This window comes from Sphaerodactylus townsendi, linkage group LG03, assembly GCF_021028975.2.
Source record: "Sphaerodactylus townsendi isolate TG3544 linkage group LG03, MPM_Stown_v2.3, whole genome shotgun sequence".
In the NCBI taxonomy this organism is placed as follows: domain Eukaryota; kingdom Metazoa; phylum Chordata; class Lepidosauria; order Squamata; family Sphaerodactylidae; genus Sphaerodactylus; species Sphaerodactylus townsendi.
The window spans coordinates 52472839-52491310 of NC_059427.1; the positions used below are offsets into that span (position 1 = coordinate 52472839).

Genomic DNA, 18472 nt, shown 5'->3' on the forward strand with positions numbered 1-18472 from the left:
TAGGTACTGTATGATACAGAACAGTGGATTAGACTGACCACTTGACTGCCGCATCACAATCTGACCCTGTTTCTTATAAATATTTGATTTATTTCTACAGCCAGCTTAATATCATTGTTATATTTGAGGTAATTGGTTTAAAAGTCCAAAGACATCTGGGAATAGTATCTTTTAAATAGCTACAAGTACAAGGGAAAGGAAAAAAATTGAGGCCCAACCTAAGTTACTGCTTAATTCAAAAGCCCAAAACTTTCAAGAAATTTGGTTTAGACATTAAATACAACCAGGAGCAGACAGACATAAACTTTATTTCAGTTTGGTCTTTTCTACAAGTTGTTTTTTTAAAAAAAGGGAAAACCCATCAGAGGAAAAGCACAGGCTTATAAGCAAATTCATCTCACCCCTACCCTTCACCTGCACTGGACTCTACCTGATGCTGTAATTTTAAAGAGGCTCAGAAAATTCAGGTGTCAGAATCTCAACTTCTGCAACAATTGTGTACAAAAATTCATTTGTTCAAGTTCTTTCATACCCCATCTCCAAAATATAAAAAACTATAACTTCAAAGGCCAAAAGAGCATTTTCCACCAAACCTCTGAACAACTCACTTGTATTTATTCTGTCCGGTTGAGACTTTTAGTGCCAGCAGAGGGCCTGGATGCACACTTGCCTACTGATAACTAAAGGCTTCCTTCAGCACATCAACAAAGAAGACTGTGAAATCATTTTGCTAACACTTTGCCCTTTACAGAAGGACCAGGGTTACAATAAGTACAAGGCACATTATGCCATATCTCTCCCAAGTAGTAGGCATCTTAAACAGACCCTAAAATAATTATTCCAATTTTTTTAAAAAGCAACTTCCAAAAATTCTCCTTTGCCCCTATTTTATAAGCCAGTGACCTCCCCCACCCCCTATCATTTCCCCATCTCAGAGTGGCTCAGCATGCCTGTTTAACAGCCTTTACACCTGTTTCCCCCATTAACAAAAACACAACTTCCAGGTTATAGCGCATCCAGGATGTTGTCGATTTTGGTGATCAGCTCCTGCCGCTTGTTGGAATGCAACTTCTCATTCTCTATGTACGTATCCTTCTTCAGCTTGCCAACTACCAGCCGCTCAGCCTCCACGGAGGATTTCAGAACCAGCTCCTTAACTTGGCTATCAAGTTTCTGAATTTCACTGACCTTGGAAAAAATTACAATAAAATGTTATTGGGAGAACTGGATAAAACTGAATCCTCCTATACAATGCTATAAAGTTTTCAAACACAGAAACAGTAAGCTTTCCAGTGCAAGCTGGAGGCCATTTCTTAAAACAAACTGTAAGGGTCTCCCCTTCAGTCAGTAGTAGATGTGGAAGAATGAAAGCAAACAATTATAAGCCAAACTGTACAATGGTGAAACCCAGAGCCTATACCCATAATATAGGATGAAATAACGTTACAGATGTCCTACATTCGTTATAGTACTAGATAACATCACTAAACACAGATTCTCAACAGAACGTCAAAACTTTTACAATGATCACCATTATCAGGGTCTTTACAACCTTCAGAGTATGGCCAGTACTGGGTTGCTACTATCTTTTTCAAAAATTACTTTGGCTCTTCCTCCACAAACTGAGCAGCTGAATGAACAAAATCCATTAGTGATCGTCGAACAGCAAGCTATGCCTGAACATGCAGGTAAAGGTAGATAACAGAATGATTAAGTCATTTCCTCTTCTTATAGTTGGGGATAGACAACTGCATCCATCACATTTCTAGAAAAATCTGCCTGTATAGCAAGGCTGACATTTCTTAGAAGGTTTGTGATATAGTCTGCCCAGTGGTGTAGAGAAGAAATGTAGACAAAACCTATAGCAGTATCAAGCTGGGTAAAACACAGGAGAAAGGGGATACCTAACGTGCTCTACTACTCACTGATAATGAGCAGCAGCATGCAGGAGACCTTTCATTTCCAAGCGGAGATGGTGACAGCTGAAAGTCTTGTGAATTAGGGATGGGATATGACATGTCACCTATGCTGGCTAAGGATTTGGTCAAGACTTCTGCCTGCCACTTGCATCTTCTCACTAAATAAAATGGTCTGGCTGAATTAGGTGGCTCTTGGTCAATGTATTCAAGTCAGCTGGGATGGCCACCAGCTTTGGTTTAAAGGCAACACATTTATTTCATGGCACTGAGAATCTGGAGAATTTTCTCCTGAACCCCCCAAGACTTACCCAAAAATGCATAGATTTCAGGGTTCTCTCAAGCACCAGAAAGAAGATTTTGGATTTATACCCTGCTTTTCTCAATTGCAAGGAGTTCTCAAAGCGGCTTACAAACTCCTTCCCCTCCCAGCAACAGACATCTTGTGAAGCTGGTGGGGCTGAGAGAGCTCAGAGAGAACTATGACTAGTCCAAGGTCATCACCCAACAGGCTTCATGGGGGGAAGTGGGGAATCAAACCCAGTTCTCCAGATTAGAATCCACCACTCTTATCCACTACGCCATGGCAGGCTCCAAGCAAGGGTCTGTTTTTTAAGTAGCGGCACACCAGAAGTGTATCACACCACAGAACAAAATACACTAAAATTAACTGCTCCCTCAAAGCAGCCTGAGGGCAGCACCTCCCAAGACTAACCAGAGCAACAGCTAAGAAGACAGGCAGCTAAGAAGACAGGAAGCAGAGTCTTACTTTGTCACACAAGTCAGAGCCTTCTGCCTTCAGTTTTGATTGCAATGAAGATATTTCACTGGTTAAGGCCTTGTGTTCCGTCTCCAGAGATTTTTTGCCACTGTTCAGGGTGGATATATCCCGTGACTGCTTGTACTTATTCACAGATTCATCAAAATGACGATACAGACCAAGCCTCTTGTTCACCAGGGTAAGAACTTGCTCTGTAATGCAGGCAACCTTCATCCTAGCTTCTGCTGCTGGATCCTGAAGATCAGCAAAGGTTTACCATGAGTGCAAACTTAATGTTATTAATCCTTAGAATTCACAGTATGGTAATTTATACCCTCCCCCGAAAGGCTCAGGGCGGTGCACAACAACATGGTACAACATCAACAAACATAACAGCAGCAATAATCACAATATCAAGCAGCAACAACAATAAACAATATTTCAAATATCAAAACATCAGCCTTGTAAACTTATCTTAGAAGTTATTCCTCCCTCCCTACGTGATTCTGCCTGAATTCAGTGAGTGGCCGTTTCTGCACAGCGGCGGAAGCAGCTGTCCACCGGCATAATTAATGGTGGTGGAGCCATGGGACTGTTCGCACAGTCTCGTGTGGGTGGCCCAGAAGCTGCTTCGAATGGCAGAGGAGGCTCCATATGGAGTCGCCTCCGGTCTGCATGTTTTGTTTACCTTGTCTTCCCTCCAAGGCTCCAGAGGGAGGAAGTGATACGCCCACACTGCCCTCTGACCCGTGAGGGTCGGAGGGCAGTGTGGGTGGAGCCTCGGAGGGAAGACAAGGTAAACAAAACATGTAAACAGGCAGCACCTGAAAGCTGCGCCCTCACACCGGTGCCCTTTGCATGGCGCTGGCAGGAAGAAGCCGCTTTCCCAAAAACTTGCTCATGGAGCGGGTTTTGAAAGCAGTGTTTTCCCGCCGTTTTTTTGGGGGGGGGGAGCACAGCACTGCGGCAGGTGAGTGAACAGCGCCCCAGGGATGGTGTTTTTACCACCCCTAGGGCGCTGTTTTTGGGCCGTGCAGAAACAGCCACTATGAAACAATCAGATTTCATCAGCTCATAAGTTTCAAGGGATTAAACTACTTCACAGGTACTTTCTGCAATTCTTACAACAACCTTATAAGGTAGGTCACTATCATCTCCATTCTGAAGTAACTACCTGAAAATGAGGAACAGTGTTTTATCTCAACTCATACTCACTATGTTGGCTGACTAGCACAGCTGGATCATGTAAAATTTACAACTTTTACCAAATGACCTGCCAGGGGCACAATTAGACAGGCTTGTAATTCAAGAAAAACCAGGATAGCCAGCCAGGGCCAACTAGGCTGAAGGCACTAAATATAAAAACAGCCATCTCAGTCACTAGTGATTAAAAACAGTGGGTTGGATACTGTGAAGTACTAACAAACTGTACTGGAAAATGAACAAAGATTATTGTCAAGCTTGCATGCGGAGCTTAATTTAAAATTTTCTGGTTTGATCCAACTCCACATTGCCATAACATCTGAACGGAGGCAGCCGGGACTTATCCCTAGGCATGACTGCAACCCTTGGTGCTAGCAGCATCCCCAATTTGGAACAATCAAGTTCTCTTAGCACCAGGCTCCTCCATGAGGCAATTAATACTCTTCTGATAGTATTACAGCCATTATGTCAATGGCACACATCCTGAAGATCCAAGTCAGTAAGACTCATTTCTCCTTTTGCCACCCCCTCATTTTCTCTCAAGCTTGCATTGTGGTACCTTAGTGATGGAGAAGTCAAGCCTCACGTAGAGAATCACGGTAAAAAACAGGATGTAAAATGCTCCAACTACCAGCAGAGGCTCTTGCAACATCAGGACCTTGTTAAAGTTGTAGTGCACCTACAAACAAAAGACCAAAAGGGAGTCAGAGTGTCTTATTACCGTAGCTCCTCCATCCAGTATAGGGTCCTAAAAACAAAAACAGGTTCAGCCTCAACAGAACCAGTTCAAAATACAGGCAACAGTAAGGACGTCAACCATGTCACGTTGTAAAAAATTAAAAGCCCTTGAGCTTATAAAGGTCAGTGCTTTTAAGGCTGTAGAACTAGATGAGCAAAAAGTATTATGTTTACCACAATATCCTGGATGTGCTGCTCTACTAGGTTGCTCTTGTGTGCTACAATGACTGGGCGGCCAAATGTGTCCAAGTAGGTATAATGAAGCTCGTCAGGTGCCCGCATGATTTCATATGGACTATCTACATGGATATTCCTGCAGGCAGAGAGAGGTACATGAACATTAGTAACCCCTCCCAGAAGAAACAACCAAAACATATATTCACACACACATGATTGGGGGAGGCGGGGACGTCAGATAAAAAAGCAAACTTCAGCACAGGAATGTTGCATGCTCATAACAAATAGTTATGGTTTTCTGACTGATAATCATACAGAGACAAATAGTCAACAGGCAAATACAACATTAATAATCGTTTTAATACTTACTTGGCACCTTCTGGAAGAATTATCTTCACAGTCAGTGAGTCTGTAACTTGCTCATCGAACACATGGTCAACAAATCTCATCTTCAGAGCATACTGATCACCTGGGAAACAAGGACGGCCAGTGTCCATGAGTTTTTCTATATCTGAGTATGCCAGCAATGGAAGTCATATTGGGTAAAAGAAGGGGATTCTAGAGACACAATCACAAAAGACATCAACGAACCCCTGGAACTGGTTTTAATGCAAGAGGACTGCAGCAGGGAAGGGTAAGTTATTCTGCTGCTTTCTCTCCCTGCATAGAGATCTCCCAAGAGATTATGCTTGGCCCTCTTGCGTTCTCTATTCACACTGTACTTTGGCTATCTCATCAAATCCTGCGGCTTTCAGTATCACCTATGTGCTGATGAAACCCAGTTCTATCCTCTTCCAAGTCCTTGGTTTGTGTGGAGGAGTGGCATTATGACCCAATGGTAGAACATCTGTTTCACACAAAGCTCTCAGGTTCAATCTCCAGTTAAAAGGATCAGGTAGCGGGTGATATGAAAAACCTTGAGACACTGGAGAACTGCTGCCGATCAGAGTAGACAATGCTGCCCTTGGTGGACGAATGGTCTGACTCAGTATAAAGCAGCTTCATATGTTCTGCTCTGCGCTTTCTTTTTCCATCTAATCCTACTTGTTCTATTTCCTGTCAGACATTCCACTTGGAAATCTCATTACCATCTCAAGTTCAGAATATCCAAAACAACTTCCAATCCTTCTCCTGCAACAATCTTCCTTCGCTTTCATGCACAGCACATCCATTTACATCATCCTGTAAATTAGATACATACTATGTTCCTAATAGCTTGGGACGTCACTACCTTGCCAAGGAAAACCTACCAAGATTAAAGAGGTATTCATAGCTAGGCAGGTTATAACCAATAATGTAGTGGGTCTTCCAACCCCCAAACAGAGGGAAACGAGGACGAATCTCCATCTCCACAGAGTCATCCAGGACAAGAAGATGACTGGTAGATATATTGCCGATTTCATCTCTGTAATAGACATCTTGAGCAGCAGCAGGAAGAATAGTCTACAAAAGCAACCAAAGCAAACATTGTGAGCACGTTCACAATGACAGAGCAATAGAATACTAACCCCTCTCAAGATAGCAATAGAATACTAACCCCTCTCAAGATTAGTATTTGTGAAATCACAATGCATAGCTATGTCTATCCACATGGGGAAGCAACCCAAAGGGAATAAGTTTATATTGCACCCTAAGGCTGATTCCGCATGGGCCAAAAACAGCGGTGTGAAAACGGTGTGAAAACAGTATAAACCCTTTTACACCATTTAAAACCCTTTTACACCATTTTCACACCGTTTTCACACTGCTGTTTTTGGCCCATGCGGAATCAGCCTAAGTTTCAGGTTTCAACTGGGAAAGGATTGTGGTCACCTGGCCCAGCCCCTGCCCCAATTCCCCACAAATGCAGTCATCACTGTCTCTTCAAGGCCTTCTACACCTTTTCAAATGACAAAAAGGCCAGACTAATCATAAAATGGTTAATAGACATCATCATGATTTTTAGGTGTGTTGTAATATATGTTACAAGTATTCTCCGACATGTCTTGGTTAACCTCATTGATGGCCTCTCCCTCATTTGTTTATTCAAAGCACACTTTAACTCAGTGTGAGGTATTATGGTTGCTTACACAATCTTATGAACATGCACAGCATTTTAGAGGGTCCATGTCTCTGTATCACAGAGCTTACAATCTAAAATAAATTTGAGCTGGTCAGATATTCTCGGCCTATCTCATAAGCTGCTCTGGGTCCCCACTGAGAAGAAATGCAGGGCATAATAGAAGTAAAATGATAAATATAACTAATAAAGGAGTCAATTGAGGGTAGGTAGGGGAAAAGATGAGCTAAATGGGGGAAGAATATGCATTTATTCCAGTTACTCATACTTAAGCTTAGGGGGTTAGGAAAGAAGCTTAAGGGACTGTGCCAAAGACTCCAGGAGCAAATGTCTAAGAATGAACATGGAGGCGTCTCCCAGAATCCCTGTCCCACATCACTGTGGAAATGATGTAATAAATTATCCTTAACTTTGACAATACACTGATATCAGATAGAAAAGTGGGCAAAAGGAAAACAAATAAATGATTAATCATGTTATGAAAAACGTTAATAGTTAAAATAGAAGATATGTGCTGGCGTTTTTATATATACTGAACTACTAGAAAGTATATTAAGAATAACCATCATTTATAATTTGATTTTTATGTAATAAGTTAAATAGAATTTGGTTTCGCCTCTTAGCCTTTGGAACTAATTGTAATTACAATCTGATTCCAACTTCTTTTTGTTTTGTTAATTTCTAGCTATTAAAAAAGGAACTGTGTCAAAGATTTCATGATAATTTACTTGAAAGAAGTGCGCTTAGGATCAGATGGTTAAGTTCTGCCACCAATTTCACTAAGAAAAGATCACATATCTTCCACCTGGCCTGGCTTAGATGCTATTGGGAAGCAGGTTTTGTTTCTCTGCTTCCTCTAATATTTTGGTGTTTCTGTGCACCACCAGAGTTTCCCTTCTCTTTTCTGCCATCTTCCCTAGAACTGTTTTGCTATACTATTTTGAGAAAACCACAGCAAAATCAAGCTGGCTATTGTGTGTGCAGGGAAGTCTGGATCTTCACAGTCTTGCCCATATGGCAGCACTTCCCTCCCAGAAGCGCTGCCCGTCCCCAGCCACCACCACCCCCAGCTACCAGGGGACATTTTTTGCATTTTTAAAATTAATAATTAACAAAACGATATAATTATACATTGATTGTCAATTACCAGTTTAAAAGCATATAGGAAAAAGTCTCCCCTCCAACGTTTGGAGGGTGGACACTGCATGAGTAAGGCAAGGAAAACATGGCGAAGCAGTCTGGAAACCCTGTTGTGACTATGCCCAGCAAGAGTCTCCATTACACTTGGGGCTTCCTGAGGAAAAGTGTCACCATGTGGAACTGGTCACACTGGGGATCAAAGGGCTCAGGGTATTGATCGCATCCTTCTAAATAAAGGGAGAGGAAGACAGAGAACAAGGCTTCTTGCATCAAGCTGCCCAGCTCAATTTTCCCTTGGATCCTCCCTCTCGCATTCAGCAGAAGGAAAGGAAGAGAGAGCAAGTTTTCTTTCTAGAAAGAGTAAGAAGACATTTTTAATAACACAAGAAAGCCATGTCAAACAAATGGCACAACAAACCTTAAAAGATTTCACAGAAGATATCCCACTGTCTGGCTGCCTTTGGTAGTCATATCTGGAGAAAGGCCCTTTGAGTACAGCTCCAGTATGCTTTAAGTCAATGGTCTCTTCAACAGCAATATTGCCCCAGTGTGAAACTTCAATGATGCGTGTCATACTTGTGATAGTCAGGAATGGGCTGTTGTTTTCATAGTGTACCTTAAGGGTGTCCTAAACATAGAACAATATAATGAAGAAATTAAACACTTCTAAACATTCTTCCCTTACTTATTTGCCAAGCAGACCCTTCATCTACAGGACAGTTTATTGGCAATAGGAGCCCCGTGGTGTAGAGGGGCAAGCTGCTGAGCTCGATCCTGACAGAATGTGTTTTCAGGTAGCCAGTCCAAGGTTGACTCAGCCTTCCGTCCTTCCAAGGTTGGTAAAATGCATACACAGCTCACTGGGGATACAGTGTAGATGACAAAGGCAATGATATACCACCCCATAAGCATAGTCTGCCTAGTAAACATCATGATGTGATGCGACCCCATGGGTCAGTAATGACCCAGTGGTTGCATAGGGGGACTACCTTTACCTTTTTAACTGGCAACAGACTCACTACATTTTTGAAAGGTTACGCTAAGGTTTATGATTTAACTGGAGCTTTGTTTAGAAGATCCAGAAATGTAAATTCACACTGTCACAATTTCTCACAGGACAGCATATGCAGAGGAGCTCTGTATCAGGACCACAAGATCGCATCCTTGTAATCTTGAGTATGGTGGGCACTATACCCAGTATCCTTTTCAGCATTACTCTGCTTTGAATAAAAAATGCCTCTTTTGTATCCCAAGCACAAAGCATTGACTGTTTGTTTCTCTTGTTTTAGCTCAACACAGGACAACTGATGCTTTAAGCTAAAATTTACACAAGCATCTATGTGAGGTGCTTCATCCTTAAGCATTTAAAGTAATTCAAATCAGGAGTAGCTTTTCCCTTAATGAAGCCTCCTGGGACTCTAATTTAAACATGCTATTATAAACCAAATAGTCCACATCTGAGGACTATTTCGCTATGGAAAGTCATGAACTGTGCGAATGATCAAAAGAGCATCAAGCAATTCTTCCTGGGAGCCTGCATTTATTTAAAAGCGGATTTGGGAGGAAAGAAAAGCCAAAGAGGAAACTTCATTGCTAAGAGGTTACAGATTGGCACACAAATCCCACTCTGTTATGGTGACTCTGCACACACAAGCAAAATGCTTTTTACAGCATCAGTGAGTGCATTCAGCTATACCTTTTTCCACAAAAAGATCTCAGAAGATGTGCGAATTAATCTGCAACATCTCCCTTGACCTTTTTTGTAAAGGAATGCTCTGCAGGGATCCTAGTGCCTGCCTTCTCCTCCACATGCACAACCTTCTCATTCTCTTTCACCATTAAAGAATTAAGCACCACCTTCATCAAAACCACTACACTCTGCACTGTTAAACGTAGCACTTTGATAAAAGAGCATTTTCATTGCTCTGGACAGCTATCAGCAACACTTTTTTCCCCCTAAGTTGTCCCCGCCATTTGGTTTCCCATTCAGTAGGCTCTGTGCTACTGCAGGAAACAAAATGGCAGGCACAATTGTAGAAAAACAAGTGTTGCTGGTAGCCGTCCAGAACAATATAAATGCTCTTTTATGGAAGTGCTATGTTTAAAAATGCAGAGGATAACGGTTTTGACAAAGGCAGCACTGGACTCTTTTCAAATGTGGAAAAATGCTACTGTGCTTTTCACCAAAGAACACCTGACCCCCTTACATTTTTTTAGTGGAAAAAGGTATAAAACCAGATATAGGAATCTGAAACAATCCAGCTTGGAAGAATATCTATTATTATGAATATCTATTATTGTGATGGCTTTCTGTATTCAAATTACACCTGATGTTCAGAGGTCTCACGTCTCAAACTGACACGCAATCAGGCCTTTGGTGCACCGGCTCTCAGAGTCATTCTTGCTCCTTCCAGTATGCATTCATTTCACTTACAGCTGGTATGGAGATCATATAGTTCACATACAATTGCTTCTAGAACAGCGGTTCTCAACCTTCCTAATGCCGTGACCCTTTAATACACTTCTTCATGTTGTGGTGACCCCCAACCCCCAATCCATTTTACAGATGGATAACACTGATGCAGAGAGTCTTAGGCGACCCCTGTGAAAGGGTCGTTCGACCCCCAAAGGGGTCCCGACCCCCAGGTTGAGTACCACTGTGCGAGAAGCTATAGTTCTTTAAAACTGTAATTGACCATTACTGTCTGCTAAATCTGGTCCATCTACCGGTAGTTCATCGCCTCAACTGAAGCAGGGCAAATTTTAACAGCCCTCCCATTTGTCCCCAGCATTAGGAAATCGGACGGAGACTGCTTCTGAACATTCCAGTTAAATAGAACTTCCACGTTCAGAGGCAGTTCACATTCAATATTAATGCTTAGAAACAGCATGGAACAATAAAAGTCCATACTTACGCAAGACACAGGCTAAGAGCAAGATGCATTCTATCATGGGAATGCACCCATTCCTATCTTGAAGGGAGGGACAGATATCCAAAAATTATTGTTCCACATGCACAAGCCATTGGAGGAGAGCAGAGCATGACTGCAGCAAGTATCATGTAGGACGCAAATCTTCCCGGTTGAATGTAAATGACGCTAAAACCATAGAAAGCTACGCCAACCACATTAGCCACTCGAGACAGTACCATACAGAAAGCAAACAAGTCTAGAAATGGCAGGTATAACCCAATCTTCCTTCTCCTTCAGCTTCTCTTATAACAGATACAAGACAGTATACGCAACATGCCTGGTAGAATCGGACAATGGTCGCAGTGCCTACTTCAGAAATGTGGTTACGCAAAGGTTGTGTTGTGTTTTAAGTCTGGGAATATTGGCTATGGAAGAAACAGTAAATAGATCTTACAGCCTTGTATAGATTGCAGGATAAGACAGACAAATGAAACAGATAGTCTTATGAAGCCATGACAGCAACCATTTTTCAAACTATGTGTTTCTGCGGGTTCTGTACTTGCATATGGACTTCTGAGAGCAGCATATCCAAAGATCTGTGACAGAACCTGGTTTTTCCAGAACTGAAACATTTTAATGTCACATTACTAGAACTTTAGCCAATTAGAAAAGGAACAAAGGTGGCACCCAAACTACTCCTATCCCTTGCTAACATTTTCTTGTCATCCCGTGGTCTACCTGTAATACCACCCACCAACAACAGAGTCATACAGCCTGGCTTCGTGAAGCACCTAGCATGTAACTGGTACTACAAAAGTAATAAATACTAATCACAGTTACAGAGTGACCTTCTTCCAGATGTTCCTTTTCAGCAATGTGAATACTTATCAGAAAGCACACAGAAAAACTTCTATGACCAACCAGTCAGATCACAACCTGCCAATTTTGGGACTGGACAGGATTAGTTGCCAAAGGAGAAACTGGAACTTTTTAGGAGTGTTTCCTGCAATCCTGGTTTAAGGACATTAATTTGCAGTAAGTTTACCTCACTATATGGTGGCATATCTTTGAAGGGTCCATATTCAATCATGTCTTCTGACCGGCTGGGATTGCCTAGCTTGGTGTAGCTTTCCACATTTCTTGAAGCCAGTTTCACACGAGTAGTTTGGGTCTTGGTCGGATATGGAGAATAAAAATAGTGATTGCCCTCAAAAATTACAAACTGCTTCTCTGCCTGCGTGATGTGTGTTGGATACGGCTGCAGGACATGAGTAAACACTGTTTCCACAGATAGGCGAATTTTTGCTCCTGGAGCCAGAGGAGAAGGCAGTTTTACAGTGAAGACTCTTCCACTGAAAAGGAAAAAAGCAGAAAAGTCAGCCAGGCTTTGCAGGCCTGAATCAGATACAAGTATAGACACAAGTCCACAAACAGACACTCACAGAAGGAAATATCGTCTCCCTTCTACCTGAACTGTGCAAGCGCACTGTTATGGATGCTGAAGACTGTCTTCCTATTCTATGTTCCTAAAACATATCACCTAGGCATGGATTATTCCAAATGGCTACTGTGCCAACCAGTCAGAAACCAGGGCATGAGAGTCAGACTATATATTTAGGTAAAGCACTTACAATTTTAAGTACTCCAAAATATTTAAATCTGAATACAAAGGTATTCAATAGCAACTACATCCAACTGGCAATTCCAAATTATAAATAGCAAGCAGGTACAACAATAAATGGCTGTACTTCCCAGAAGCAGTAAGCAATCACACCTGCCCGGCAACTGCTACCCTGCATATCTTTTTTAAATTAAAAAAAATCACAATGAACAGCTATCATGAAAATGGTACCTGAAATATAAACCTTTCTACGCCTACAGTTTTGCCAAGTGACATATATCTGACCACTTCCTAAGTATAGTGCCCATCTTTTACTACATTATCATTTTTGGACCACATTTTTTTAAAGTGTATACTTCAATGTACACTGTGTGAACACAAACTAACAAACATTTTATAGTACAGGTACACTCTCCAGAGAACTACACTGACTTGCACCTCTGTTTAGTGATTTTTTTCCTTGACCACTTAAATGGCCATTTCCTATATCATATCCCAGAGTGAAACTCACCTTTTACTTTTAACCTTTGTCTCCTTCACCTCCAAAGTATTCTCCTCCTCTTCTTCACCTTTCACCTGTTTCAGGAAACAACATTAAGTCTACTCAATGACACCATTTATAATTCCCATAACAAATTGACCAAATTAGTCAGGAAAAATGCATGATATATGTTCCATATTAACAGATAGAAAGAGATTATTCTAGAGAGTGCATAATTTTAATTCGTGATGTACATGCTAATAATTAGTTATCCAGTAATTGACAACATGAAGGATACTTTAGCTCTCTATCACCTAAAAGAAACTTCTAAAGATGTCTGCACATCTTAGAGACTCTTCTACTAGTTTTCCAAACAAGAAAATAGTTTACAGAATCGGGGTTTTCAAAGACTTGCACTTAACTGAAGGTGAAGGTCCTTGAAAAGAGCAGCCTGAAAACAGCTACCAGCTGACCAATGGAATAATGTAAGTTATTACTTTGGTCCCCCTCCACTGAAATCAGAAAAACACACTTCTGATTTCTGCTTTTCTGACAATATATTGAGCCCCCAAAGCTTACAGAGCAAGATAATGCACCTGGCAACCCTAGACATTTTCATTTTGGGCCAAAAGAAAGAGATGTACACAAAAGAAAGAGATGCACATCTTCAGCAGCATGCGAAATTAAAGGTGAGCGACTAGAGAATAGAAATCCTTCGAATCAGACTTTAAATGGAACCAACAAAAATGTATTTCAGTATGACACTAACTTTACTCTTAAAACTATCGATAATATATTTTGGTTGCACTTCTAATACACAGAATTCTTAGAGGTCTCCCCACAATTCAAAGATTTCTATTATGTTGCAGTGCATGTGATGACAACGGTCCTAAGGATTCCTACATTCCATCTGAGGGAAAATTCACATGTTCCCAAGTCACTGTGCCCTCCACTTGAGCGCTGGGAGGATTTGTTATCAGGTATACTCTGTGAGTTCTGTATTCAGAACTTTTAATGCCCCAGACATGCAAGGTCAGACTGGACATAAGAAAACATAATTCTGGTCTTCCTGAGCTGAAATCAGGAAAAAAAACATTCCAGATTCCCACACTATTTTACCAACCTGAAACAGCTCTAGCTGCTATTTGCCCCACTGGAGAAACTTACGTTTTGTTGCACTAGGTTTTCTCAGCAGGGCAAACAATGGCTTTTGGGGGCTGTTTCAGCTTGGGACACAGTGAGGAGCAGGTGTGCACGGATACGAAATTAAGTTCTGAGCATGGAACTCCCAGCAAACGTCTTATAAAGAGCACCAATGTGAGAGACAAAGACTTTGGCAGTGAGACAGGTCTGAAAACAGGAACCAGCCAAATCCAAATACCCACTAATCCAGGAGCATATCACTCTACAGCTCAGCAAGCAAACAGACTGCAGGGAAATCCCATGGACTCCTACAAGAAAGGCAACCCCAGGACTAACTTTGCAATTAAATATAGTCGGATGCCAAATCAGGCTTTAGAATGGTAAATGGAACTAGGACATTCCTCCCATTCACCTTGAGCAATTCTTTTGGCTACCAGATGAAGGACCAAAGTCTCTGTCCCTCTTCCTTACCAACACACCCACCTCCACTTCACACCACCCATTCCTCCCTTACCCCCACAAGCTGATCAAACAGTTCTGTCAGTGGTATCTTCAAATGGAAATTTGCAATGAAAATCAGGCAAGGGAGAAACATCAAGAAGGCTGACAGAATGCAGAAAGGCAGAGGAAAGATGCAGCTATTGCAAGGATGTATTCACACATACTGGAACTGGGAGAGGAAAAGGAGCTAGGATGTTCATGTATTTATTTACCTCCTTTATTTATACTCAGTCTTTCCCCAGTGGGGATCCATAGCAACTTACAGCATTCTCTCCTCTATTTGATCCTCACAGGGGTCCTACAAGGTAAGTTAGGCTGAGAGCCTATGACTAGCCCAAGGTCACCCAACAAGCTGGGATGGCAGAGTGTGTATTTGAACCTGCCGTCTTCTAGATCCCAGCCTGAAACTCTAACCACTAGTGGGGGGGAGAGAAGAGAAAAAGATGTAGATGTCGTGTCTCTGCATAGAGCCAAGCCTGCTGGTTTCTCTTACATTCCCTAAAAGCAATCTGCTTTTCAAAACTATTCATGCCCAAATAATAGAGCTGGCTTTCTTCCTAACTCTTCAATGCATATTTGTAGACACTCAAAGTTCAGGATGCAGCTTCCACTGAGCTTATTGACTTGTCATCACAGTCACAGAAACCATTTAAAAGGTCTTTGTATAAGTTTTCAAAGATCCAAAGATCACATTTACCTCCATCTCCAAATACCTCAACCAGCCAAGAAGCCCAGAATGTTAATACGTTGAAAAATTATCTTGCCTGCAGCATATGTGTACCGCTAACCACAGCCCTTGCAAATTGTCATGTGTATAAATTTTTTACAGACATGCCTTGAGATCCACGCTTCCCTTCAGGTTGTTACTGGTTAAACTCTGATTGAAGCACTTATGCTTACGTGTCAGCATTCGCTAGGCCGCTGCTACCACAGCCATTCACAAGAAAGAGGATCGACAGCCAGCAGGAAGAGAAGGAAAGAAACGTGACAAACCAAATCATCGCTTTGCACATTGCTTAGCGAGACATGTGGGCAAAATCCAAGATCAATTTACATACTACTCCACAACAGCTGGCATCATCTCCCCCATCCCCCAATACATGCTATTTTCCATACACTGTTCCTTGGTAATAAACCACTACAGAGAGCCACACTTCTTCTAAGTCAACAAAATTTAGTTACATTCATATATTTATCCTACTACCCAAACAAGAAAGCTTCTTCCTTTCTCTCCTGTGCCATATACCAAAGAAACGTAAAGCTTACAATGTCTGACTAGGATCCGGGAGATCCACATTCACATCCCGGATCTGCCCTGGAAGCTCAACTTGAGACAGTCATTCTGTCTCAGCCTAACCTTCCTCACAGGTTGTTGTTGTTAGGACAAAAAGGAGGAGGTGAGGACAATGTTGTAAAACCATTTTAGACCTCTACTGGGCATAAAAGCAGGAGAAACCTATCTAAATAACCGTATATCTTCTACCCACAGACTGCAGTCCGCACTGTCCATAAAAACAGAAGGGGCCAGGCTCCACCATAACCACCAACACCTCACTTAACATCCAGTTACCCAGCACAGGACTTATATATGAACAGGAAGCCAGTGCGGAACTTGCATTATATATATTTTAAAAAAAAACCCTACCAAAACGAAAAAAGAGAAGAAGCAACGAAAGATCAGGGAAAATGAATGCCACACTGGGAGAAAAGGGGGAAAGTGTCAAACGTTGAACCGCACGAAATTAGTGGCGCGATGCACACTCAGATAAGATGTGGCAGGCCACGTCATATAAGTGGTGTAAGTGCAGCATTCTCGTGCAGAGAGAATTCGAGGGGAGGGGTCAGGATTTGAAGCATTCATGTGGGGCTGCAGAAGGAAAACCTCCGAGGAATGCGGGAGGGAGAGATGTCGACTGCCTAAAATGCTCACCTGCACCCCCAAGTACGCCAAACGGCTCTCCAGGCCGGGCTCCAAAGCCAGGAGGAAAGAGGAGGCAGCCCCGGCGCTCCCTGAGGGGTTGGCCAAGCTCAGTTCGGCCGTCACTTTGGCCAGGTGCGTGCTCAGGTCTATGGTCCGCTTCACTTCTTCATTCAGCAGCTCCGGGGCAGCCAAGGCGCGCCCCAAGCAGAGCAAGAGGAACAGGCTGGCGAGGCAGGACTCCATGACCGGCCACGCTGAGCGACGAGGCCGCGGGCCAGACCGGATGAACTCGCTCCTCGGCGATGCCGCTCATTCATCGGGAGGGCACAAGATGGCGGCCCCCACGCTGGGGGAAAGACAAGATGGCGACGCCCAGCAAGCCACCGGCGCTCAAGATGGCAGCCCAGTTATTGCAGGACCCCTCCCTCCGTACGCCCGGCCCGCCCAGCTCATGTGATCCAGGCGGCTCTGCAGTTGCCTGAGTACAAACGGAAAAGCAAATACATGTTGGTGGGATGCGTCAGACTGCAGTACTGCCAGCGTCCCAGAACAACCAAGGCAAACCTTCCGCCGTTGGAGGGAAAACTGTATCATAAGGAAAAGAATTGAGTCTATTTTTGTCTCTTGTGTAGAGTCTTCTAAAATCCTGACATATAGTTTTCAGATTGTGGGAGGCACCAACAGGTATTAGAGAGGTTTTCAGAAAAATTGTTCGTGAACGTCTTCCAAAACTGAGTATTTGAACTGTGCGAATTTTCAGTGAAACATAACCGGATTCCACAGAGCATATTTATAATGAGTTGCAATAGTTATAAATTAACTTGTTTCCTCTTTTTATAAGGGAACTTAAAACAAATTTAAAACAACATTGTAATGTTAAAACAACATTGTAATGTTGGAGTAAATAAGTATTTCAGTTACCGAAAAAGTAAGATAAATAAATTGTTGCTTCGGTTTTGTACTGCTATTTCAATATTTAATTTATTTCAATATTGTAAATTGTTACTGCGCTTTTGTACTGCTATTTCAATATTTATTATTTAATTCATTCATTTATACCATGCCTTTCTCCCCAATGGGAATCCAAAGTGACTTATTTAATTCTCCTCCCCTCCGTGTTATCCTCACAACAACTCTGTGAGGTAGTTCAGGTTGTGAACTAATGACTGTCCCAAGGTCACCCAGCGAACTTCCACACAAGTGGGGTCTTGAATCTCGGTCTCTCAGGTTCTCATCTGATACCATAGGGTTGCTAAATTCCAGGTGATGGCTAGAGATCTTCTAGAATTGCAACTGGTTTCCAGACAACAGAGATACGTTCACTTGGAGAAAATGGCCACTATGGAAGATGAATTCTATGGAATTAAACCCCATTGAAATCCCTCCCCTCTCCAAACTCTGCTGTCATACTCCTCTCTCCCGCCCTGCCCCAAATCTCCAGTTTTTCCCCAGCCCTGAGCTGGCAACCCTGACATCATGATTTGAATCTGGAAATAAATGGGTAGCTAGTGAAAAGTTTTGGATACTAGAAAGGTGTATTCCAACCCACTAGTAGCAGTGTGAGTAATCTGGCTGCTATGTTCTAGGGAAAAAAAGCCCTGCAAGGAAAGGAACAGTGTGGGGAACCTGGGTATGTTAAGACTAAGGCAAATAATATGGAGGGGAGCTTTGAAAAAACATTATGTTCTCACTCTGAATTTATCTAAGTCAAAGTTAGCCAGAAAGTGTTTTCATTTAACCCATGTATTACCAAGATTGTCAACTGAGAATCCACTCAGCTTTCATTCTAAGAATAATCTTATTATTCTGGCTATCAGATCTATCAGAGCTTTAAACAAGGCAAAGAGGACACACACCCTAGGAAAGCAACAAGAGATCACACAACGGAACATTCATAGAA

At 42.3% G+C, this 18472-nt stretch overlaps 2 protein-coding genes across 3 annotated transcripts in view; both read right to left on the reverse strand.

The window, feature by feature from the left end:
* Positions 1-18472, reverse strand: part of GATA2 (GATA binding protein 2) — a 627541-nt gene that overhangs the window by 155241 nt on the left and 453828 nt on the right. The gene's annotated exons all lie outside the window — the stretch shown is intronic.
* On the reverse strand, positions 290-16914 carry RPN1 (ribophorin I). The gene is made up of 10 exons (XM_048489755.1): positions 16582-16914; positions 13038-13102; positions 11951-12257; positions 8412-8621; positions 6045-6237; positions 5164-5263; positions 4792-4930; positions 4439-4558; positions 2686-2931; positions 290-1188 (listed from the first exon to the last, which is right to left on the reverse strand). The coding sequence occupies exons 1-10, from the start codon at positions 16813-16815 to the stop codon at positions 1006-1008; spliced, it is 1797 nt and encodes a 598-aa protein (XP_048345712.1). The 5' UTR covers positions 16816-16914; the 3' UTR covers positions 290-1005.

What these genes read in the sequence shown, in the direction of transcription:
- RPN1 (XM_048489755.1), bottom strand. Translation starts at nt 16,815, where the DNA reads ATGGAGTCCTGCCTCGCCAGCCTGTTCCTCTTGCTCTGCTTGGGGCGC. An exon ending in ATATGCCACCATATAGTGAG is followed by an intron (nt 8,622 to 11,950) that starts GTAAACTTACTG and finishes TTCTATGTTTAG; the next exon opens with GACACCCTTAAGGTACACTA. An exon ending in TGAATACCTCTTTAATCTTG is followed by an intron (nt 5,264 to 6,044) that starts GTAGGTTTTCCT and finishes CTTGTTTCCCAG; the next exon opens with GTGATCAGTATGCTCTGAAG.